Source organism: Equus asinus, chromosome 1 (assembly GCF_041296235.1).
Source record: "Equus asinus isolate D_3611 breed Donkey chromosome 1, EquAss-T2T_v2, whole genome shotgun sequence".
Taxonomy (NCBI): Eukaryota; Metazoa; Chordata; class Mammalia; order Perissodactyla; family Equidae; genus Equus; species Equus asinus.
In genome coordinates, this window is record NC_091790.1 from 113,349,967 (window position 1) to 113,375,129 (window position 25,163).

At 40.4% G+C, this 25,163-nt stretch overlaps 1 protein-coding gene across 6 annotated transcripts in view; it reads right to left on the reverse strand.

Annotated features, from left to right (window-relative positions):
* The window catches only part of MAGI2 (membrane associated guanylate kinase, WW and PDZ domain containing 2), a 1,256,398-nt gene that overhangs the window by 282,327 nt on the left and 948,908 nt on the right, over positions 1 to 25,163 (reverse strand). For all 6 annotated transcript variants that reach the window (XM_070506114.1, XM_070506099.1, XM_044769320.2 and 3 more), the window contains exons 8-9: positions 11,331 to 11,452; positions 9,266 to 9,448 (exon numbers count right to left, since the gene is read on the reverse strand). In XM_070506114.1, coding sequence (XP_070362215.1) covers positions 9,266 to 9,448; positions 11,331 to 11,452 — 305 coding nt within the window. The remainder of the gene's footprint in view (positions 1 to 9,265; positions 9,449 to 11,330; positions 11,453 to 25,163) is intronic.

Below are 25,163 nucleotides of genomic sequence, written 5' to 3' on the forward strand. Positions count from 1 at the left end.
GCCTCCGTAGTAATCAATGTAAGCAAATCAGTGCTGCACAGAAAAATTCATCCAACTTTTCGGTCAGCAAGTTGAATATTTACCATATATCAGGTAATGAACTTGAGGATTTACCAGTGATCAAGTCAGACACAGGCTCTGACCTCAGAGGGCTTACAGTTAGGTGCGGGGAAGTGGGGGAGGGCAAATAACAAGAGTTTACAGTTCATCTCGGGGAGGGTACTCATAAAAATAAAGACCTTTTATAAAAAGCAGATGGTTTCCTGACAAACCAAAGCCTCGGTTCCCTTAGGAGTCGGAACTGGATGAATTTGACATTGTCTATAAGAACACATATGCCAATAGAGACACCAGAATCCGGTAAATCTTTGTATCTATTTGGATACTTTTGGTTCATTTATAAGCGAGGGGATGGTGATCCTGGCACCACACCTAAAAAGTTAAAATGATAAAACTTGAATGCATTTAGATAATACCTTTATTTCAAACATGTCTAACTTAAGCTGAACAGTTTTCACTAATATACTGACATCCAACCACCTCCTCCACGGAATAGATACAAAAAGATAATGTTAACCCCACAATCTCCAGTTCATTTCCATTAAACTTAAGTAATCAGCTTTCAGATTTTAAAATGCCAACTTCATATCCAGTAATGGGACTCTAATGTAACACACCTGGTGTTATAAAGTCTGGTGTGGTTCTGCGCTCTGCCCTTAGGCTGAGTGGAGGCCCCACTCACTCTTTCCTTTAGCTCTAGAAGGGCCGATGAAATGGCACTGCAAATTAACGTAAAGCTTTTATGCAGAATAACTTAAAAATAATAGTGATAAAAGTATATTTAAGTGCATTGGCTTCCATGACATTAACAGGCACAATGGTCATGAATATCGTAACTCAACAACTGTGTGACTTATCCAAACGGATACCAACGCAGAAACTAGAAAAAAAAACCAAAGTAGCAAACTTTGTTATATCTGTGCTAAAATGGGAATAAAGTTCTTAATCCTGGGGCAGAGATGAGAACCAGGATAGGATTTGTGTAGTGGTTATCCCTTCTCAAGTGAGCTTTTCTCTAGACTGTGATTTTAAATGAAGAGGGCAAAGCATTTACAAAAAGAGAAAAGATAGAAATGTGCAAAAAAAGGGTACTGCAATAGCATTTATTTGGGTTACAAAGGCCTCTTTTTAAAAACTCAATGAGTTATTGATGAATCATAGCATAATTTTAAGAATTGGTGCAACAAATTTTTTTTAATCCTTTTGCGTGGTTTGTTGTGTAGCCAAAATCAAGTATTTGTCAGCTGTGGCATCTGCATCACCTGTACATCATGGGAAAGGAGGACAGTGGATAGAAAGTGTTTAATGCGGCTCTTGCCCTCCCTGTGAGATCTGTTATTGATCTGAAAGACGCATCACTAGCAGTGGAGATATTAGGTATCTGAACAAAATGAAGTGAGGTTTTGAAACTGAGGTGTGTTTGGCAAGAATCAAGAGTAAATATATTGACAAGCTAAACAAGCACAGCTTATTTCTTCCCTACTGGAGATATTTCTAGCCAGGTCAGCTGGCTAGAAATTCAGTTCTATTTTCTGACTTTTATAGAGTGCAAGATGTATTTTTGCAGCATCTAAAGCTCATAAATGTCTAAAAAGGCAAAAGTGATGTTAATATCAAAGGACCATTTAGAAAGTTCTTTAGATGGGTCTGAGTCTGAATATTTTGCTAGATCTTAAAAATTGAATTCCTGCAACCTGTTCCTTTATTTTTATTGGAAAAGTAGAGCTGGAGACCGGGTGATCTGACTGCCCATCATCTCGGGATGTGGCATTATGATTCACTATTAGTTATTCATAACATGATAGACAACTGGAAGGTGAAACGTTGTCAACACTTCTATGCCAGAAGATTGTGAGTAAAAGCTCATGAAAGCAAAAGATAATTTTCTCAGGGAAGTTTGAACAAACTCAAGAAATTCAGAAACAAAGAAGACACAGGAAGGGTACTGTGGTAGACAAAAGATTACTAGAAATTTTTTGCCACTTCTCCCATCAAAAAGTGGTGCCTAGTTTCCCTCGTCTTGAACCTGGGCTGACCTGTGACTTGCTTTGATCAGGAGGAGGGGGTGGAATTGATGCTGTGCTGGTTCCAGGATAGGGCTTAAGAGTTCTGACAGCTTCCTCTTTGCTCCCTTGGAACCCTAAGCCACCATGGAGAGCAGTTCCGCCACCCTGTTGTGGAGACCATGTGGAGAGAGGTGCCTTGCCAGCCCTCCGGAGTCCCATCCATCCTAGCTGAGGCATCAACTGTGAGTGAAGACACCTTCCACATCCCAGCCTCAGTAGACCTTCTAGTCGTCTGCAGCTGCCTGAGAGTCCCAAAGCAAGCCTAGTAGACGGGAACCACCCAGTTGATCCCAGGGGAGAATGTGGAATTGGAAGTATTTGATTGTTCTTTTGAATCACTGAGTTTTGGTGTGGTTTGCCATGCAGCAATAGAAAACTAAACAGATACCTCAAATAATAGAAAAATTACATTTCTCTGATTAGTTCCTTTGCTTCTGGCAATTGACAGAACCATCGAAATGGGCTGCAACACCTAAACGTGCACACTTGGCTGTGGAGGAGGGTAGTGATGAAGAGCCTGCTGATGCACTAGGAAGTTTTTATAAGGCAGCCAGTCAGAAAGAGAACAGTCATGGGGTAAGACCAACACGGTGTGTGCTCAAAAGTCAAAAGGAAGCGCTGCTCTGGATATAAGTTGATTGTGAAGTGGTTGGAAAACAAGACACAGACGACATTTTTGAATTATTTCTTAGGCTTTCTCATACATATACCTCTTTCTCAGGAGATGTCTAATTAACAACCATGAAATTTTATGTAACAGCTATGGAGCTAACAATGGTTAGGGAGAATCAAAGGACATTGGGGTGGGAAACCATTGGGTGACCATTAACTGGAGAATCAGTACTGAAGGATCAGCCCAAGGAGGGGCAAGGACTGTCACATTGAGAGTAGGACTGTCACCTGCCACGAGCACTCATGGCCTCAGGGTAATCTTTGCTGTTCCCTAGAGAGCAACAGGGTAGCTCAAATTTCAGATAATGCAGTCGTGGGATAGAGTATCCCAAAACAGTGTTAAAATCTCTGAATAATGAGAAATTGCTCATAGTTTAATATCCTAGATTGTCATGAAAGATAAACATAAGGATTAATTAGCTCTGTTCTACTGGGTAGATGGCCATAGTCTCTACTCCAGGAGTTAGTCTCCAGGAATGTTCATAAATACTCCTTCAAAGCAATTCTGAGCAAAGGCAACTGAGAGACAGAGCATGGGATGGAGAACGCCTGCTAAGCTGGACAGTAGGGAGGAAAGGAGTCTTCTTGCTATCACTCCATGCAGTGGTTCTCAGACTGCAGCGGGCATAATAATCCAGATTCTAAGACTTCCAGTTCAAGAAGACAGTCTGAACACACATAACCATCCCCACAAACAAAGACTTTAAAACGAATAAACCCACAGCAATACGGAAAACCTGAGAGAAGCCATTAGCTGACAGAGAGTGGCCGTTATAAGACAAGACAGCTCAAGAAGATTTTAGAATATGCAGTGTGAGTAAAAACATGACAACTGATGTATCGTGGCTTTGGAAGGTATATTCTAGAGCCGGGGCTGGCAAACTATGACCCATGGAGCAAAACCTCTTGCTGCCTATCCTGGTAAACACAGTTTTATTGGAACACAGCCATAGCCATTTGGTCTATGTGGTCTGTGACTGCTTTTGTGATGACAGTTAAACAGCTGTGACAGAGACCACCTGGCCCACAAAGCCTAAAATATTTACTATTTGACCTTTTACAGAAAGAGTTTGCTGATTCCTGTTCTAGTGTGTTCTTGAGAGTGAGGGAAACACCAACAAGAAGGACCGACTCTCAGTTGCCCTGCAGAACCCCAGAAAGGCTTGGGATTAGGAAATATCCGATACAAGGATCTCGAAGGATGAATGTCCTGCTACACCTGCGCGCAGAACTCCCACCTGCTACCCAAGTCAGAGAACGAGGGCGTCTCCCCCTAAAATGGCCCCATTAAACAGACTTTCATATTCTCTTCCTGCCTAATAACCCCAGGTAAAATTTGACCAGTCTTCAAATGCTACCACTAATGCATAACTTTTCAGTGTTTCATTTTTAAACAAGAGAAATCGAGGACCACAAGACATAAGGGAACTATGCTCTGGTAAAATGAGCATCCACCAAAAAAGCAGATCTGGATCTGGATAATGGTGGACTCTGTTTGGAAGAGACATAATGGAAAATCCCCAAGGGTCAGCTGTGCCACCAGCCCAGAGGTTGGTGGAGGAGGAGGAGGAGTAGAAGGACAAAACATGCCTAGAAAAAAGGAGACCCTTTGAGGACTAATGTGGTGGTGATTTTGGAGGAAAAAAAAAAAAGAATTATTTTAAGAAAGACACTGCAAGAAAGAGAGAAAGACAAAATGAAATTTCACAAAAACACTTAAGGGGAAAATGTACTAATGGTATACCACTGGGGTCAGTGAACAAATTTACAAAGCCGTGATAATGCAAAAACTGTACCAATACTACTAAAATTAGTCGTAAAACTCTATTGGGAGAATGTGGGAGGGCAGATGGTGCAGAAGAGAGCTAAAGCTCCCTTTCTTTCTAACAGGAAGTAAATGTAGGTCATGTCTAAAACTGTTAAATCAAGACAACAGCACAGACACATTAATTAGAGGTGTGAAGGTAACTACTAAAAGGAACACCCCAAAGAATACAAACTGATCGAGTGTCTCTGGGATATGGGCTGGAATGGGGGAGGGGAGGGGTTATTTTATGCATTATAAAGATTTTGATTTTTTTTTCCGATGTGCATGTATTGATTTGACAATTTTTAAAAGTGTATAAAACACATTCCTGAAAACCACTTTCAGAAATTTGGAGTCAGTAGGTCTAGATGTGCAGAATTCTGCATCTTTAAAAAGCTCCCTCAGTGATTCTGACAAAGTTAATCTTGTGCCCCTACTTTTAGAAACACAAAGAGGTAGCAACCAGTGAGAGAGCAGTAACATCCGTCTGCTCCAGTGGAGAAAAATGCCAGGGGCTATAGAATGTTAGGATGGCGGTCTCCCAGCTAGTTTCTTGCCATTTTACTAACAAAACGGACACATCAGAAGAAGGCAAATAGAAACTAATAGGTTGTGCGTGACCTCATCATTCAACCCCTGTCTATAGGAGAACTTCATGGATAGGTCAGCTTTTCTCCCTCTTAGATTTGTTGAAAAGCACAAGCCTCGATTCAAAATTTAGCCTGGGGAAAAACATGAACCATCATGTAACGAGGGAAGCTTTTTAACTGAAGGATGTTAGATTAACTCCCTTTCAGACTCTGTGGTTCTATGTAAGCCATGTTACATTAATCTTGATTTTTAAAACAGTTTAAAGAGTGTTATCAAGATCTCTGGTGCCCGCAAACAATTGCCGGGAGGTGTGGAATACTTGAGAAAGAGCAAATTCCTGCCCGCCCTTGTTTTTATTGTGCAGGGCCCTAGGTCAACTTTTTAGTAGAGTGGACTTTTCTTTGTGTCCACACAAATTATTGACACATCTTTGCCTAAATTAGGGATAGCCTAGAGCTAGAAAAGTTGATTAAAATATTTTCATGCTAATTTCAATGTCAAATGAGACTGCTCACCTTTTAAATACCAACAATTTATTGTTTATATCTGTTATTTTCACTAATTCTTGAGGTTCTTTTATAAATGAAACCACAATAAAAAAGGAAATTAATTTTGTCGCTAACAGGTATTTGTCTTTTTAAATTTCATCCAGAAACTGGAAAGCTGATTTGTTTTTGCTTCAATGGTAAGCTATTGGTCCAATTAGCATGGACTAAGCTACACTGTAAAAGTGGACTTCAGCCAATTCAAATTTCACTTCTTAATTTCTAAGAGTATCCACCCATGTATGCATCCATCCACCCATCCATCCATCCATCCATCCATCCACCCATCCATCCACCCACCCACCCACCCATCCATCCATCCATCTACCCATCTACCCATCCACCCAGCCATCTATCCATCCACCCACATATCCATCCATGCATCCATCCATCCACCCACCCATCCACCCACCCATCCATCCACCCATCCACCCATCCATCCACCCATCCACCCATCCATCCATCCATCCACACATCCATCCATCCACCCACCCACCCACCCATCCATCCACCCACCCACCCATCCATCCATACAACTACTCTTCCATCCATCCATGCATCCAACAATTACTTATCAAGCACTGGCTGTTTGCCTGGCATTGTTTAGGCTCTAGGGATACACAAGTAAAGAAAACATCAGTCACAGAGTAAACCTCTATGCCTAATTATTTGAAAACTTATAAGAAAGGTTTTATACATAGGTATGTGTGCATTTATGATATCTGTTTTTTATTTGAGGATATATCACTATTCACTGTTCTTCGATGTTTGCTACAAGTCTAAATAGTTCATCCTTACCAGTTACGATTATCGTTTTATTTGATACTTCACATGAATGCCCACTGAAGGTGAATATTAACACACAGTGTGACAGTATATAAATCTTTTTCTAGGAATTCCCCTCTACTTTGCCTTTGCATATGCTGTTCCCTCTACCTATAGCTTTCCTCACTGTCCACCTAGCACACACTCACTCATCATTCAAAACTCTGTCAAACATTATCTCCTCTATGAGGCCTTCCTAAGCACTTCCCAATAGAATTGATCCCCCTTTCTTCTGGACTATTTCTGGACTTTGCACAGATTTTTATTATTGCATTGATACAAATATTCATTATCATGTCACTCATTATTTCTATACTGGAAGCTTCTTAAGGATGGAAACATGTGTCTCTTCATTTTTGCATCCCTAACAATTAGCAGAATGGCTAGCATATCTGGATATTCGTTAAATATTAGCAGAACTGAACTGGGGAGCCATTCCCTCTCGTACAACCTGTGGAACGCCACAGAAATATGTGTACATTTTATTTTAAATGATCTCACATTGAAAAATAAACATTTAAATATTTTTGAATATTTAATAAGCAGTAGATTTCAATGATTTCTTAAATTCTTTTCTGATGAGAGAAATTATCATCCCTATAAAAGTCTAATAAAATGATATAGTGAGGAACACACTCTTTTCTTTTTTTAATTTCTGTTGCTTGCTCCCCCCACTCTCCTGACGTTGTGCCAACATCACAGTTATTATAGACTCATCCTATTCAGAGTACTGCATTACGATCACTTGTTTATGTAGCTGAGGCCCCTCCTAGATGTCAACTGCTTGAGAGCTGGGCCCCTGTCATGTCCCTCTTTGTAGCCCTGGTATTCTGCAATGACCGTGAAAGGCAGGAGCTTGACAAGTGTTTGTGGTATTAATAAATAGAGGAATAAACAGGAGATGGTGAATAGAATTAAATCCTAGGTTCTTCTTCCTATATTAGGTCTTGTTTTGTGATTATCTTAAAAGAAGAAAATCTGCTAAATTCTAAAGAAGAAATTTTGTTGTTGAATAAGGCTGGCTTAGACTGTGCGGGCGTGGCAAACTAGGAAAATGAGTAAGAAGGGGAAAAGCTTTGCTGTGCCAATCTTTTTATGTTATTTTGTCTTTTACGTTTATACTAAAAGAAGTCCTTTATAGTTTTGAAATATGGAATAGTGGGTTGGATCAGAGAAAAGATAACTGGATTCTTTATTACGAAAAGAAATATGTTTGCTAAATATTTCACTGAAATTCAAAAGCTTTGGGGACGCTTTTCTCTTTGCCATGGATGGTATTAATTACATAATTTCCTCTTTTTCTAGTGATAGGCAATAGAACGATTTTTAGTTGAGTGATTTGATGTTTTTGTGTGATTTTTTTGGCAACACGAAGGTGTGGATGCTTAGTAAAATATCACCAGAGAACAGGAGAGTTGGACATTCTCTAACTTACTCTTGCAGAGAATTATGTACACGTAATTTTTACATTAGTGTTTGGAAAACACTTTTAAGGAGATATCTACTAAATGTACTATTACTCACTAGTGAGTGGCAGTGACAAACATGCTCATTAGGAGACCTTAAAAAGAGGTTATTTCTACAGGAAACTTTAGTTCCTGGCAATATAGCACTGGTGATTTTTTAAATTAAAAATGTCAGACAAAGACTTCAATTTTGTTGCTTCTTCATACATAAACCACTTTAAAATCCATGGAATAACAATTCGTAAATCTACAGACAACACAAATAGCATGACTTTTCCTCACAAGTAACTCTCTAATTTTTGTATCTATTGGGATCCACCTACTTTAGCCAGCCGATATAAATGAAATCAGTGTTATGAAGAATGTGAAGTGATGACATAGTTCTTTGGAGAAAAGAGTTGCTGTACTTTATAATACCCCTCCTCAGGCATTTCAAAAACAGCCCTACACAATTCTTGAGTCAGTATTGTAAATACTAAACTTGATTGCTTTTTTTCAGATAAGGAAACTAGTATGTACAAATTATAGGACTAATTCAAGGGCATGGGCCAGGTAGGAGAGTTTAAAATCAGACTGCAAAATCAAACTTAGTTCATTACTTTTTCCTCTACCTCTGTGTATCTTTCATATTTTATATTTTCTTGGCCTGACAATTTGCTTCTGCATTACCATGTTAAATGAATTTGGATTATAATTTGATAGATGTCCAAGTAACTGCATATGAAAATTAATTCATAAGGACTAGAGAAAAAACTTTATATATTAAAACATTGTATTAAATATAAAGATGAATAGCATTTAAAGATTTTTTTCTATGAGATGAGCGTGCATATTTAAATATCTAACCTGGGCAATTCAGCATGAGAATATTACAAGATTAATACAGATTTTAAAATATCAGTGGCTGAATACAAGCTAGAAAAGTATGAAATGTTAATCACATCCCTAAGAAGGAACTCTAGAAGTAAATTAGAAAAGTGCCAATCTCAAGAGTCCATTGAATCCAGCAAACAGAAGGGGCAGCCCGAAAAATGAGACAAAAATGATATTTAAAGCTGTTTCTAAAATATTTCAGTTTAATGCTCTTAAACTTAGGGGAAACGTAATTCGTGGTTTTCGTAAAGTGAAGTGATCTTTGACCTTCAAATTAAAAACACAGAAAGAAGCTCCTCATCTTTGCCTCAGAAAATAAGGTTGTTGCAAAACCATTTTCCGAAGCCTCATGGCACTTACCTGTCTCCATCTTTCCGTCCTGTGCGGCGGGCCCGTCTGGAATGACGCTCTTAACCTGCAGGAACTCATCAGGCTCGTCGCCACCAATGATGGTAAATCCAAAACCCATGTTGCTCTTTTTTAGGGTGGTGCTGAGGAAAGTTCCCTTCAACTGGGATGCATCCCGGGTAAAGAGTGGTTTTTCTACATCGGCCAATAGAAGTTAAAAAAGAAAAAGCACGTTTAAGGTAGGTTCTCACACAGCGGGAAGCCAGCCACCGAGCAGCAATCCTGGGGTAAAGGTGGGGGTCTCCTACGGTCAATGCAAGCAGGCGGTGACTACAGGAGCAAAACTCTCAGTACTTCCTACAAATGCGGAGCAGTCCCAAGCATCCAGGGAAAGTGACAAAGCTGCTCGGTTTGGAGAGAGACTTTTTGTCAAGTGAAGGTTTCCATTCACGAAAGCAGCACTTCTTGTGCTTAAACAGGGCTGAATCAACAGGGTGGTGCAGCCCTCAGATAAATAGAAGCCCCAAATCCTCCAGATGCATCTGGATACATCTCCTGTTCTACAAGGGTCCAGGCAGGAGGTGTGCATGAGTGATGGGTCCTGCACAAAGCCTTGAGGGGATAAGACTAGAAAACCAAAATGGACTATATTGTTTTAAAAAGAATAGGAGCCGTGGAATGTTACCACTTATTCAAATGTCTAAATTTGTTAGAAAGAGTACCTGGATGTGGGACTGAGTTAACTTTTGCTTATATTGTGAGATGCTATAAAGATAACCAGATAAAGCAATTTCTACTGACCCGATAGTGTTTAGTATCCTCTAAAATGTGAGCAAAAGGCAAGCCAGTATTTCTAGATATAATTATGAATGTAAAGGTAACACATTTTGTAACAATATGTTGACACATTCAAATAATATACCCAAACCATCTAAACAGAACTTGAACCCACTCATATAGGTTTGACCACTAAGGTGTTATATAATATGCTTTTCCAGCTATGATCTATAATAAATATATTCCTAAGCATATTAAAAACTTTAAAAATAATAGTCATATATCTGCTTTAAATAAATAATATTTGCCTTAAATGCTAACTCAGTTGAGAACTTTATACATATTTTTAATTGCTACCTTTTGAGTGATCTGATTTGATATTTGTAACAACCAGACTGTACATGATGTTAAGCATTTTGTATGATACTTTTGTGGTTGCTACATTTTGGGTGATATGTAATCAGCAAACTATAAAATCGTGAGTCATTCTTTTAGAATTTTACTCTATTTACATATTACATTACACATTACATCTTTATTAAAAATAGAGAATGTTTCTTTAAAATATAAATGAAATCCACATATGACCTTGTCACCCACGTTTCCTTTATGAAAGTAACGACCTTTACATTCATGGTGACTGTGCTGGAGACGTGTGGGGTGAAAATCATCAGCAGGCAAATCGAGGCCTCCCGATGACAAAAGCCTTGTTCGTGCTTTTGTAGGTGAGTGAGAGCACACAGAGACGTGAAAAGTCTGTGCAGCAACTTATCCCACTACATGGCTCCCAGGCACGGTCAGGTGCAGCCGGCAGCCCGGCGTACCGCTGGGCCAGGGCCTCCCGGCCTGGTCACACTGATGACAAGACAAGTCATTCACGCTGTGCGACCTCCCTGGGGCAGCGCGGCGGCAGGCGGATTTGGGCCTAGGTAATGTTGATGAGGAGCTGTCTACTGGCACAAAGAAGAACAAGCCTCATTCTTGCGCTTGGTCTTTTGAGGACAAACTCATGCGTCTCTACGAATCTCTGCAGTTCACAGTACCACTGTCCAAACCCATTAATCTCCACCTGGCAACGTGCTGCAAATTCCCATAACCTCCTGCCCCGGGCTTTAACTTAATCCGTGGTTGCTAAATGCATTAGTTGAGAAACAGCAAACACCCTGCTAAAGCTCATGGAAGGGCTTGGGGAAAGCAAATCAATTATTTGAAATGGCCCAAGCTAAAGGCATGTCTGGAAGAGCCAGCAGTCTGATCGACAACTGATCCCTTTGAAACTGCATATTGACGTGGTACCCACCTCGGAAACCTGGGGCCTGCAGGGGCTTGCCTCCAAGTTCTGTGTGGGGCATGTTATGCTGCTGTAGCTTTCTTTTTGCTTCCAGGACAGGGTTTTCAAACTGTGTTCTTCTATTTATGTGGCTGAAAAACAAAATTTCAAATTAGGATAACAGTGGGGCAAAGTCGTTTAAGAGAGTATATGAATAGTTCGACAGAGAGCAGCCATTAAGGAACATCTTACGTGATGACAGTCAAGCGCCTCACTGGGCCTGAGGTCAGGCCTCTACTGGGGCTGGCCTGTGCACAATTCACATTTCTGTGATGAGAGCAGAGTTCTCAGTGGCTCTATCATATGTTATCGTATTTAAATTATGCATCATTCAGCCAAAAGAACTAGAATGTACACTTGCTTTCTGGTCTACTGTGTTAGTTTGAGATGAGTTTGATACATTGAAATAAATTAGCAACAGATAAAATATATACTGAATGGTGTTGAAGAAAACAGCATCATTCAAGCTTTGCAGAGTTCTTGTATCCATCAAGATAAGTGTAAGGTAAATTCACTGATTACTCTTATAGCAACCAGAGTTCACATCTTTTAGAGTCAGACAGACCTGGATCGAAGGAGGAAAGACTCCCAAGGATATTTATGGAAGTTACAGAAAACCTATGTAGGATGGCTCGTATTGAGATCAATTGAAAGTACAGTATGCACGTTATTTGAGTGCGACATAAACACGTAGATATCAGACACAGGGTGGCTTGAGGCACCTGTGGATCAGGTAAATCGAGGGCTTACAGTACGTGAATTCCTTACAGTATCCTTGTCCGAGGACAGGGTAGGCACCACCAACCCTGCTCAGTGGCTCTTTCTCTAGGATATAAACGCCCCACGAGAAGGCTGGCACATACACTGATTTTGGTTCTTTGTACGAACAGAAATAGGATTCTGGTATGAAGACGTGAAGGGGAGAGAAGGGTTGGAAGAGGAAGGATGAATTACTGAGTACTTAACTCTGCCAGACACCAGATATAAATGTTCTCAGTTAAGCCTCACGGCGACAGTCTCGAATCCTAATTATCCCCATTTTAAAGGCAATGAGTGAGACTGATACACGGGAGGTCGAATGACACTCTAAATCACATACCTAGCAAGTAAAAAGGCTGGGATTTGGCCATGTCTATCTCTAAAATGCACCTCTGATCTACATACCTTCTCTTTTCAATGTATGATTTCATACTGACACGTGCACACATAATTAATGTGCATGCACATGAGCACACGCACACACACAAACACCCCCCACCATAATTGTCTCATTATGTCTTCCAAAAGTACAGATCAGAAAGAAAAAGGTAACATAAGTAAAATCTCAACAACAATTTCCTATTATTATAAATCAGATAATTCCTGGTGAGATGGAAAAGTGTTGTCCAGAACATTCTAAGATGACTGTGATACCTAATTATTTCCGCATGGGAGGCGGGCAGGGTAACTACCTGCCACACAGGCTCTGGAGTCCATTAGTCCTGGATTCAAACTCCAGCTCTACCACTTGATGAACTGTGTGACTTTGGGCAAATTGTTAAACCTGAACCTTAGCGTCTTCATCTGTAATGTGGGCATAATATTGCCTTTCTCCTAGGATGGTTGTGAGGATTAAATGAAATAATGAACGTCGGCACAGGATTCTGAGCCTAGACATGCTCAATAACTAGCAGCAGCTGTTATCATCATGGCCACCAACACCATCATCTTATCATCACCATCACTGTCATCATTTTGAGTCCATAGGAAAGACTTTATGGGAGAGGCCTTAAAAGCACAAGGACCCTTCTGGAATATTGCCTCTGGCATGGGCTATAGTGTTTTTTAGGAAGGGGATACTTATAACAATGTTGTTTGGTAAGGAAACTCACCAGTGTGGGGTTCAAAGTAAATGTCTTACGTGAAATTATTTTCTCTTGAAAGTAAGTGACACAATAACGCTCTTGTGCATCAAGGGGTCACCATGATTGGTGGCATGCAGTGAACTACGGTATGTGATCTTTCAAAGCATCTTCACCCCATAAACTCTGACAGTGTCACTCTGTTTCAGAAGAGTCAGAATCAGGAGCTTCTCTTCCCTTTTCTCCATTTTCACGTAACTTCCTTACTACATCTTCCTCTTACCGAAAGAGATGTCAGTCCTGACTCTGCCCTTGCTCATCTCTAGCGCTTCACCTGCGGCTGCGTCACCACCTGCATCCTTTGGTTGGACACACTTGAAGATCGTCTCGCAGGCAATGCCCTACAAAACCTCTTCTCTTTCCATGTGAGAGTCACGTATCAACCGTGCCGTGTTGAAGCAAGACAGCCTGGGTTTGAGGGGGCATCTTGGGTAAATTCCTAAACTGTCTAAACATCAATATCTGTAAAATGGGGTGTTAATGTCTACTTCTTGAGGTTGCTGTGAAGATAAGAGAAATAGTGTTTGCAAAGCACAGATACATAGGGAGGACCCCACAATTGTAAGGTATAGTTATTCTTAATTCCTCGAGGTCTAGTTATTCTTTATTACAATTATTAATAAGTGCTGCTACTATTATTGTCATTATTATCACAATGCTTTTCCCATCCATTCCATAGCTCCTTCCCTAACCTCTCCTAGCAGCATTCCCAGCCTGCGTTATGCTCCTCCCCTTAGCTCTCATAAAATCCTGAACAGACTTCTCTTATCACAGTTTGTTTATTTTCTTATACCCTGTCTCCTCATTAAGAGGATTTGAGGCACTTTAAAAAAACAACAACAAAAAGTAAACAACCTTAGGATGGATGGAGCTAGTTGAATCTAGGTGGAAGGTCAATAGACAAAATTGATAATATTGGGTCCTACTTATTTACTAGAGTTATCTTGCAAACTAGCTTTGAGCTCTCAAGCTGCTAGCTAATTCAACAGGATAGAAAAGCCAGTTATATTCTTCAAAGTATTTAAACTAAACCCAAGCCATTGTTCAGAAGAACTTAGTATTCCTGTTACTGAGTCTTATGAGATATATCTTTCCAGGTCTTGGATAAAGAGGTTTGTGTGATGCAGCATATCACATGTAAGTGATACTTTCACAATAACAAATTTCACAGGCTATAGTAACCTCATCACACTGTGTTTTAATCAGTGACTTTCATGTTTATTTCCTTCTGTAGACTGTGCACAAGTGTATACAGGGTCCACGTGTTATTCATCTTTGTATACTAAGCATTGGACACAGTAAAAGACAATAATTTTTTGTAAATAATTAAATGATGAGTGTCTGCTTTAAGACTTTTGTTTGAAATATATGTTATTAATTTTGAGAAGCCAAGAAACACCTCTGACGGGTACCGAAGTGTCAGCTTTCCTCATCGCCTATCTGCTCTATTTCTGTTTCACTGGGTCATTGTTCATCGCAAGCATAACTTTATCTTTAGAAAATACATTACAAGGACTTTCTGGGGTACATTTACATATACAGCTGGGTTCCTCCAACTCGCCACCTGCAAGTAATTATTTCCTTAGAGAAGTCAATGTGTGGCCACCTGCTGTATGGACACTATGTTGAAAACACTCCATTCACCATCAAAGTGAGTTTCTAGAGTTCCAAGAGAATGAAAATACCGATGAACTAGTCTGGTGTGCCTTGTACCCCACAAACAGAGGAAGCTGGGTATGGCTTTAGTATCCTGAGCTAATTGTTACAGAACATTTACATTGTTACAAATGAAGCCATTCATTTAACACTTAAAATGCTCCCAAGCTTTAAAAGAGCCATCACAAAGAAATATGATCGTAGCTGAATAGGAAAGCCTTGTCTTCCTACTGTTTCCAAAACGAATAGTTTCAAGTCCTTTTGGCAAGGATTTAGGGCGTTTTGTAATGCGTACAAAGGATGTGAATGACAGATGCCATCATCTTCCTCATTGTTTAGGCTCTGCGAGATAACTGCCAGCTATTTCATCTAGCTTCCATACAGAACAGGAACCTGACAAGCTACCGAGAGTTCTTATTGTTTAATCATATCTAGCCTGTTGTCATATTTTACTAAGGGAGTCTTTAGGCATTAAGAGCTAGGGACGTAAGACACATATTCTGAAGTGGGGATATCCTAACAACCTCATTTTCCCTTTACTAAAAGGAAAGACTACTGACACAAGATGCTTCCATGTTGGAATGGCAAAGGGATTAGGGTATCCAAGGATGAGATTCCATCGTCTCCTCTCTTTGCACCTATAGTCGCTCATTTGCAGCTTAACTCCCTCCTTTCACTGTGGCATGGGAACTTAAAATAAGTCCATATGTGGCAGCGCTTTGCAGTTCTGGATAAACCCGAGGAGCTTAAAGGAAACAAGCAAATAGAAACAGAAGACTCAGGCCCACACCCAATCGACGGAGCCACAGTTGCAATCCCTGAGTTAGAAGCTGAGAAAGTGTGCAAGGGTAGTTGAATAAGGAGTTTCTTGCCTGATAAGACTTATGTGGAAAGCTCTTCTTCTGTATGTGGCCGTGGGGAGTACTAGGAAATGCTATTTTGCTCCAGAAGAGAGGACTTCTGATGAAGTTTCAGACATGCACGGAGGGAAGGAAATATTTGCAGCCATTTGGGTGACAACCCCAGGTCAGCGCCCTGTTTGACTGCCACCTCTTTCATGGTGGGGAGGGAATGGAAGAAACAGGAGGAAGACTGTAACTTCTGAGCCCACCAGTACTCACAGGACAGGTCTGCCGGGGGTCATCAAGGCCAGCATCTGACCCTCACTGCCAGTGCTCCCTCCATATTCCAGCCTGTTCACCCCAGCTTGCTTCTCCTGGGTTTCTGGAGAAGGGCACTTTTAGAGCATTGTCACGAATGCCCCCTTTTGTATCCACTGGCCACTATGCCACCGTCTGGACTTCAGTTGACAGTTTAGAAATGGATCTTTGAGTCAAAGTGACAGAGGGAGTAGAGAGCAGCTTTCAAGTGGAGATTGTACCACAAGTAAAATATTTCCAAGGTGGCCAAGGGGGCTACACTAATTACAATGAGGCATGAGGTGGTCAGTGCTCAATAAATTGTTGCATGAGTGCATAGGTGGAGGCAGGCACGCGTGAAAGGTGAGAGATCTCTGTGTTTTCCAGTTTAACTCTCCCGTAAAATGTATGTTGTGACAGTCAGAACTTTATGTGAAGCTTAGGGCCAGCTTATGTGACAGAACCAATCTACTTTTGGGTAAAGATTCATGAAATCCTTCAAAATGGAGAATCTTTCAAAACATTCTTGGGGTCGGTGAAAAAGTCATCCCACTTTGGTGATGAAAGATGTGGATCTGAGGAGCTGAAAAATAGCAGCTGCTATCTTGTGTGACAATAGAAATGTGCTTATACAGAAAAGCACAATGTTAGGGACAAAATATGGGAGTGCCAGGGAGGTGGCTGCTCAGCGTTGGGTGTGGGAAAATTGGTTTGGGGTTTGGGGGTACGTCATCCCTTCTATGCAAACTTGCTCCTTTTGGGGCTTCTCAAAATCTATTTTACTTGAAGCTTTTATTTCTTTAATTTTTAAACAGATTGACTCCTGAATGGAATCAGAGTGTGAATTTCCTGGTTGCTTAGAATTCCCCAGGATTTCTTTGACCCCAGTTCTGACTCCCACACTTCTGGCTGGTCAGGAAAGTCTGAACCCCTGGACAGCAGCTGCACTGGAAGCCAAATGCATCCATTACGTCCTCCCTGTCTGTACTTTATTCATTTTAAGACAAGCCTTGAGAAGACTCCATAAAATTTCCCTACCATCAAGTTTGGATAAATGGGACAAAACCTACTCCATGCGTTGGAAACTAAGAGAGGATAATAACCCTCTGGGCGTCTTATGGCGCCAGCCCTTTCAGAGAAGGCAGGACAGTGGACTAAGAGCTCGGTCACTGCAGTCATGTTGCTCCCATTCACATCCGAGCCCCACCACACCTTTGGCTTGGGACCTGGGGCTCACCATTCACCCTCTCTGCACTTCAGAATTTCTCATCTGTAAAGTTGGGATGAAAATAATACCCACTTCATAGAGTTGTTGCATGTATTAAATGAATTAAAATGAGTAACTTGCTTAGGAGCAGTGCCTGGATGAAAGTACTCAACAAATGCTAGCTATCACGATTCATCAAACATTTGTCTCCCATATACTGTTTGCTAGACACTATGGTAGGGGGTGTGGGGGGCAAGATCAATCAGACATATGGTCTAGTAGGGGAGATAAAACAGGAACAGAAAGAATTATAATATAAAATAGGGTTTACGTAATACAATGTACGCCTTACAGTGCTTTGAAAAGCTGAATTTTAAAAGTACTAGTTTAAAAGCTGTTTTAAATATACTTTATTTCAAAATGTGAGCTTTTGATAAATGGAAAAATTGAACCTATTTTACTTGGAGGTTTTTTTTTTAAGCAGAATAATTGAATCCCGCCTCTTCAAAGATTTCTTCCCAACTCTAACACTTAAGTGATAATTTCCTTTCTATAAATGTCCATCCATTATTCCCAACTGTACCTGAGGGGACGCAAGTTTGCTTTGTGAATGTGGGTGGGAAGGCTGAGTCATTCACGTGTTACTTTCCTGCTCTTCCGGGACATGAGGGCGTCTGGTCCAGGTGGGAGGTAGAATCATGGCCGACTGAGAAGAACATCCATATGCTGGTGCGGAAGCTCTCACAGCTAAGAGTCTGTCCTTCAGTCCCCATGAGGCTGTGCTTCCCAAAATGTTGAGTATATTTCCAGATAAACAAGCTCTCTCTCCTGCCCCAGTAGGTGCGCTAAGTTGCGTAGTTAAGACATTGACTTGTAATATGCATATTACATGTGTCCTATGTATAGGGGGATTCATCACCTAGCCACTACTATTTAGGAATTACATGGAAAACTTGATATTTTACTCCTAGCAGAAATGGCAATACACACTGTCAATCATGACATGAAGTCCCCAGGACTTACAAGAAACATAGACTCATTTTCAAAAATTTCAGAGCCAGTAGGCACGCATTTGAAGATGTTATTTTCTATCCACCCCTTCTCATTCCCATCAAACGTCTCTCTTAAATGTTATTGTTGAGTGTGGAAAGAGATTATTGGCATCAAAGGTATTTCTAACCTTTCGCTTCTAGACTGAGCAAACGTAGTGGGTTAAAGCTTAGACGTAGGGTAGGGTTTATCGAGAAGGAAACTAAAAGACGACACTATTTCAAGATCTTCCTGTATTAAGAGACAAGACTAATAAGTCCTCTTCTACTCACGTCTGCCAACTCTGACTGAATGGCGTAAGTCCTTTAAGCCTTATATATAAATTCTTTCATTCATCAGTGTGCTAGGCACTGGGGACACAGATATAAATGCGACACAACCACTTCACCAAGGGGGCCTTTACTCCAATGGAGGAGACACACAAGTTGTGTGACCAACCACCTCAGTTTGTTTGGGACTAAGGGATTTCCTAGGAAATGAGACTTTCAATTTAACAACCTGGACAGTCCTGGGTAAATTGGGATGAGTCACTCTACAAGTGGCCAGAAAAACATAACGCAAAGTAGAAAGTGCTAAAATTTGTGTGTGCAAAGTGAGTACTCAAAGGAAGAAAAGACAACTTTGTCTGATGGTTCAGGGAAAGCCTCACAAAGTAAGTGACACTTCAGCAGATTCTAGAAGGATGGATGTGTTTTTCCAGATGGAGAAGGGTGCATTTCAGGAAGAGAGTGGTGGATACACGGGTGTTCAGGAATAGTCAGTTCTGCTTGGCCAGAGTCTAGGGCTAGTGAATACACACATGCATATGATCGCCTGTGGGTGGTGGCGTGTGAGCAGGAGGCGTGGGAGAGAGGATGAAAGCTACACGACTGGAAGCATAGTTCCAAGTCATGTTATGAGGCTTGGTTATATTTCAAAGTCTCCCTATTTCCATTATGACTTTAGTCTAATGAATGGCTATGGCTTTGAAAGTCTCCATCCTGGAGGATGTGCCTTATTCTTCAACTCGAGGGGATTATAAGATGAGCTTTACCATGTCAACCACATGGGAAAGTTGTGGTGTCCTCTAGAATCCTGAATCATTTCGGCATCATTTACTGGCTACCTCCAGTGTACTAGGCATTGTTCTTACCTGGGGCTATGAGGACGAATAAGAGATGCTCCATGACTATGAAGAATCACATTGTCCGGGGAACTAGACATTGCAGTCTTTTGGGAGGGGTGAGAATAGTCTGACCTCTAATACACTTTATGTTGAACTGGATTACTATTTCTTAATAAATCATTTATGAGTCGTTAAAATGTGAAGTCACATAGCCCAAGTCCACTGAAGTATGAAAGACTTGATTAAGTATTATATACCTCTGCATACTTATCACTCATATATAATAGACATACACAGTCATGGATACAGGAGCATTTCGGGGCCTGAATCAAGGAGCATCAGAGAATTACCAAGGACACTCAGAAGAGTGAGGAATCACGAAGGCAACGTCACTGATGTCTTGGATTATCCAAGAGCAGAGAGTCGGGGAAAGAGTGCTAATGAGGAGAGATGGGCAAGACTGAGGGCAACACTGTGGCCGATTCTGAAAGTCAACAGGACATGAAGATAATTCCAATCCCATGTAACACCCCAACTCCCCAAGTCCAATAATTAGAGTGAGAAAAAGATAAAAAAGTATTATTCTTCACTATTGGGTCTTTATTACTGCCCAGACCAGGGGGAAATCAAATACATACCTATTCCTTTTAAATGGCACAACATAATGCAGAAGGAAGTAGAAAACCAAACAAAAGTTTTAAATAGTTTTGATGGGTCTTAATGAGAAAAGGATCTATTACCTGGATGCCCACAATCTGCACAGAACCTTTCAATACCTTGCCACTAATAAGTGATCATGGGGCCTGAATGTGGGCAGGCGGCTCTCATTCTGGGAAGACAAGGACCCTGGGAAGTAAGGCAAGGGGGAAAACAAGTAGCAGGAATAAACAATAAAGGTTCAGTAGAACCAAGAGCAAAGAAAGGCGGCAATAAGTTGCTTCATTGTTGTTTTTAAAAGATTACTTTTTGGGGGCTAAGTATTGATGCAGGGTTTTATATAATTAACACACTATGTCTAAAATAATGCCGTTACTGCAAGAGCAAATCTTCATACAGATGAGATGATCTTTTCATGTAGCTGTGATAGGGCATGCCTTTTCATATAACTTGTTTGTTCCTTTCCATAACACACATGCAAAATTGGTGAACGTAAGAACTCATGTCAGCTGAGTTTGTATTGTTCCTTCTAAAGCTCTACATACAGAAGCTGAAAGGTACGATGTTGGATATTTCAGAAGAACATTCCATTTTGCACTCTTTTAAAGTTATTTAGTTCCTGTTCAGATTTGAATTCTGTTTAAGGATGCCACTATTTATAGAAAGAAACAGTTGTTTGAGGAATGGACGTCAGCCTTGTAAATAAAGGAGCAAATAAAGGGAGACAGTGGATGGTCGAGGGGGATGGGAATGGATGTTTATCAAGCAAATACCATGTACCAAACCCTCAGCTAAACAAGTTCCATGCTTTTAATTTATCTGCTCCTCAGAGAGGGGAAACAATTTTCTGCAGATTTCACAGTAAGGGGCCGATGCATGAGTCAAACCCAGCTCGTGCAGCGCCAAATCCAACACTGATTTATGCGGTTCTGGCACAAATACACACTTTCATTTCGAGTGAAATTACTTATGTATGTGCGGACATGGTCTATGTTTGGTAATCTGTAATATATTTAGACCAGGTGATTCGCAATTTCCTTTCATCAGTTTTCATTGCGAAAATGGAGACACAACATTGTGAATTACTTGCTTCAGCTTCCTGTAGGGCTTGTCCTAACTCTAATTTTCCTGAACTCTGCCCTTACCAACTCTGGAAGTTAAACGTGGGCCACGTCTCTGGCAATTATGATAATGATAAGACGACAACTCTGCACTGATATTTATGAATAAGGTTAAAGTTGCATGTGAATGAGAAGGAGGGAAGTCAGTAATAACACAACGATGCATGTCTCGTCTCAAAGTTTTCAAAGGACATGTTAGGTCCTGCTGAGTCCAGTGATACAATAAGAGGTGAAAACATGTACTTACTCAGCAAAACATTCCTTATATGGTAACAGCGTGGAACCTCGAGTGCTGGTGGGGACCCTCCCCACAACGCTCACATAAAAGTTCCTGTAAGTGGTGAGATGCCCTAATAGCTCTGAACGGCAACTGCCCCCATCAATATCCTTCTCACCTCAGAGGACCGTTCGGAAGGGCACACAGATAAAATACAGGAAAGTGGTTAAAGATGAAGCACTGCATATCTTTAAGTCGATTTTAACATTATTGTTACATTTAGAGTCTGGAAGCAAGTGTAATGGAAATATGGATGTAAAGTCTGTTCAGGTCTGTCCTGGGCTCTGACTTTATTGCCACCATCTACTAGCATGATGGCCTGGCTTGTTTAAGTTTAAATTCTCTCTCTGTAAAACAGGAATAAAAGCATTTAACATACAGTGTTGTGATGATGATTAAATGAATTATGTAAAAATGCCCAATGCATGCCCAGGGATTAATAGATGGTAGCTATTAACACTATTTTTCTGGGGTGACTAATAGCTACTAAGTATTTACATATAAAGTCAATGACTCAAACTAAATTACTAAGTGATATTGCAGAAAAAAGAAAGACAATCATTCCTGTCATTTTATCTACCTGAAAGTATATTCACATTTTTTGATGCCCAATTAAAACTGGAGAAAGTGAAGAATAAAATAAGGGGACTTTGTCGACCTTCATATATGAGCGTTGTGCTTAATGGAAATTTGAACTAAGCTCTTTACATTATGAAAAGCTCAACAAATGGCGCTTAATAAGCTTTAAGAAACCCCACACCTAAGGGTGAGTTTCTTCTAGACTAAATTAAGGCAACACTAATTTTATTGGTTTATCACAGCAAATAGCCCTTTTGCCTATAGTAGATCCATTTAACGTTCTCAGTCACAGAATAGAATATTTTTTTCCTTGACAATTTTAAAGTTCATCTTACTTAGCTAGATTGAACTTAAGCATGTGAAATTTAATAATAAAACATTTTGTGATCCATCCATTTTTATTATACAATTAGCTGTCTATTGTAATATAATTTCATCTGGTTACATAGGAAGTCAGCCGTTAAATGCTAGTAATAAATGATGTTTAACAACGTCACTTTGTATTATAAAAAAAGGGAAAACAATTTTCTCTCCAAATGTATTCAGTTTTAATAGTGGTGAAAAACATAGTTCTTACCCTGACTTTTTGTTTATAAGCTTATATTTATGTTTCTGCCCTTTTTCGATTATCTTAACATCAGTCTCATGTCTATAGATTTCAAATACATTTCTTTTTTTTTTTTCTATAGCTTTGTAAGGAGGTTTTATTGTAATAATCACCCTTTTTGGAAGTCTTCTTTCCATATAACACTCATGTGACAGGATTGTTAAAATCACTAAAATCAAATAAAAGAGTGGTAATACATGTTATTGTCTCACTAAATAAGTAGAAATTGAAAGAAAATGCTTTCAAATTTTAAGCATTCTTTGGTCAGCAGCCATAATGAGAAAATAACGAGGCTTAATACAGGAAAATGGCCAAATTTATCCTTCTTAACACAAGGTGCAGTGGATATTCCTTGAACTAGAAGAGACCTTGGCAATCACTGCATCCAAAACACTCATTTAACAGGTGAAGCCAAGAGGGGTAAGCATAATTTTGTACTGGCCTGTAAATTCAGAATCACGGATGCAAAAAAAGGACAAACTATTACTAGCATCATGGTCTATGACACAAAAGGAATTGTGAAAAACCTTATCTGCATATTGGAAAAGAGATGAAATTATAGTTCTATGTGAAATTATAGTTCTATGTGAAATTATAGTTCTATGAAATTATAGTTCTATGGGGGTGGGGGGCATTCCATTTCACCCAGTGAGAGTGCCCATCGTCTGTTTAATTCAGTAATAGGATGCCTCACAAATGACATCGATCTGTTGCTTCCTCAGTTTGACTAAGTTCCCTCATCCCTCTGACAGCATTAGCTTCTCTCTGAGCCGAATGTGATTCGAGCTACGTTATCTATTAAAGATCTGAAAGACTGAAATGCCAGCCAGCCACTTTAATTCCAGAAAGAATTCTTTTCCAACACCAAAAGAAAAAACCCAGCCCTGTTGTTTCAGCACGCTCGTCTCCAACAAGACAGCATCCTGCGGGGTTTTCAGGATAATTTTGACTGTGTGCAATTTTTCACTTCCCGTGCTAACTTTAGAACTTGATCTCAGTCTAAGATACGACTCCAAAACATGTGGTGACACAGACTGGCAGCACGAGACGCAGAGCACATTTGATCCAGAGAGAGAACTAATAAGCTATATAAGCTAATTGCTGCACAGATTATGAAATAAAACCAATGATCTACTTGTTACTTAACATTGCCTTAGCAAGAGGCAAACAGGATTGTCCGGTGAAAGATGGTGGTCGTTTTCTCTCGTTTGTCTAACAATGAACACATGGGAGAGGGGTCTCGTCCTCCAGCAGGAAGGACAGCCCTTCCCACAGGGCCCTGGGTCCTCTCATTGCAGGAATGACACTGCCCATAAGCTCACATCCATCAAAAGGTTGTCTGCGCCCCCCCCCCCCCCAGCAACAGTTCCCCAAGGGCAGAGGACACATCCTCCTGGCCTTTACAAGGTCGTTTTCAAGGTCATGTGGTCCTGTAAAAGAGATGGAGAGGAAGGGAGGGAGCAGCGTCCTTCTTTGGGAGCACACAGCACAGCATTTCTGATTCTGACCACTCCTGCCCTCTCTCCCTGGGATGTCGATGTCCCAGGTTCAGGGAGCTGTAGCTCACATGCTGCCTCCACCCCTCAGTTCCACGGCTTTTGAAGCTGGGGGAGATGTTGTGCTGTTTGCTTGTGTTAACCTCTCCAGAAGCACCTAAACAGGAGCCATCTTTACTTTGTTAGATTCATGAAAAATGTTCAAACACAAACAAAAAAAGCCAGTGTTTACATTTATCTTTACTCACAAATATATTCTCAAAGAAAAGTTGATGCTGGAGTAATATTTCCCTTGTCTTTTATTATTCAGTTCAAGACAAAATAATTTATTAGAATTGCAAAAATTGTTTTTTTTTTTAAAAATATTTATATGTAACTCTGACGTCAAGGCGAATAATTCATTGTTGTTTGTAAAGTCCTTCTGCTATTAAACCAATTTAGACTGGGTGCCCAAAACATCCTTTATTCGGAACCAGAAAATTTGTTAAATAAGGTAATTTGTGAGATTGAACAGCTGCTAATAAAAGTTGCTAATAAAAGTCAGAGTTGAGTTTTCTTTCCTTCAGTTGAAAAGACTTCAGGGGAGCGGGAGGGACCTAGACTACAGGAGATGTTTTGAATCTATTGGAATAACCAGCAATGGTGAAGTGTCTCACAGCATGAAAAACGATCTGTAATCTCAGGTAAGGGGCGGCCGAGGGGCATACATCCAGATCTTGACTGGATGGTAGTGCTGAGGAAGGAAATTGGACATGAGACTTCATTTTGATTGAAAGGATCACAGTTTAAAAATATTTTGGGGCCAGCCCAGTGGGGCAGTGGTTAAGTTCATACATTCTGCTTTGGTGGCCCAGGATTTGCTGGTTTGGATCCCAGGTGTGGACCTACGCACTGTTCATCAAGCCATGCTGTGGTAGGCGTCCCACGTACAAAGTAGAGGAAGATGGGCATGGATGTTAGCTCAGGGCCAGTCTTCCTCAGCAAAAAAGAGGAGGATTGGTGGCAGAT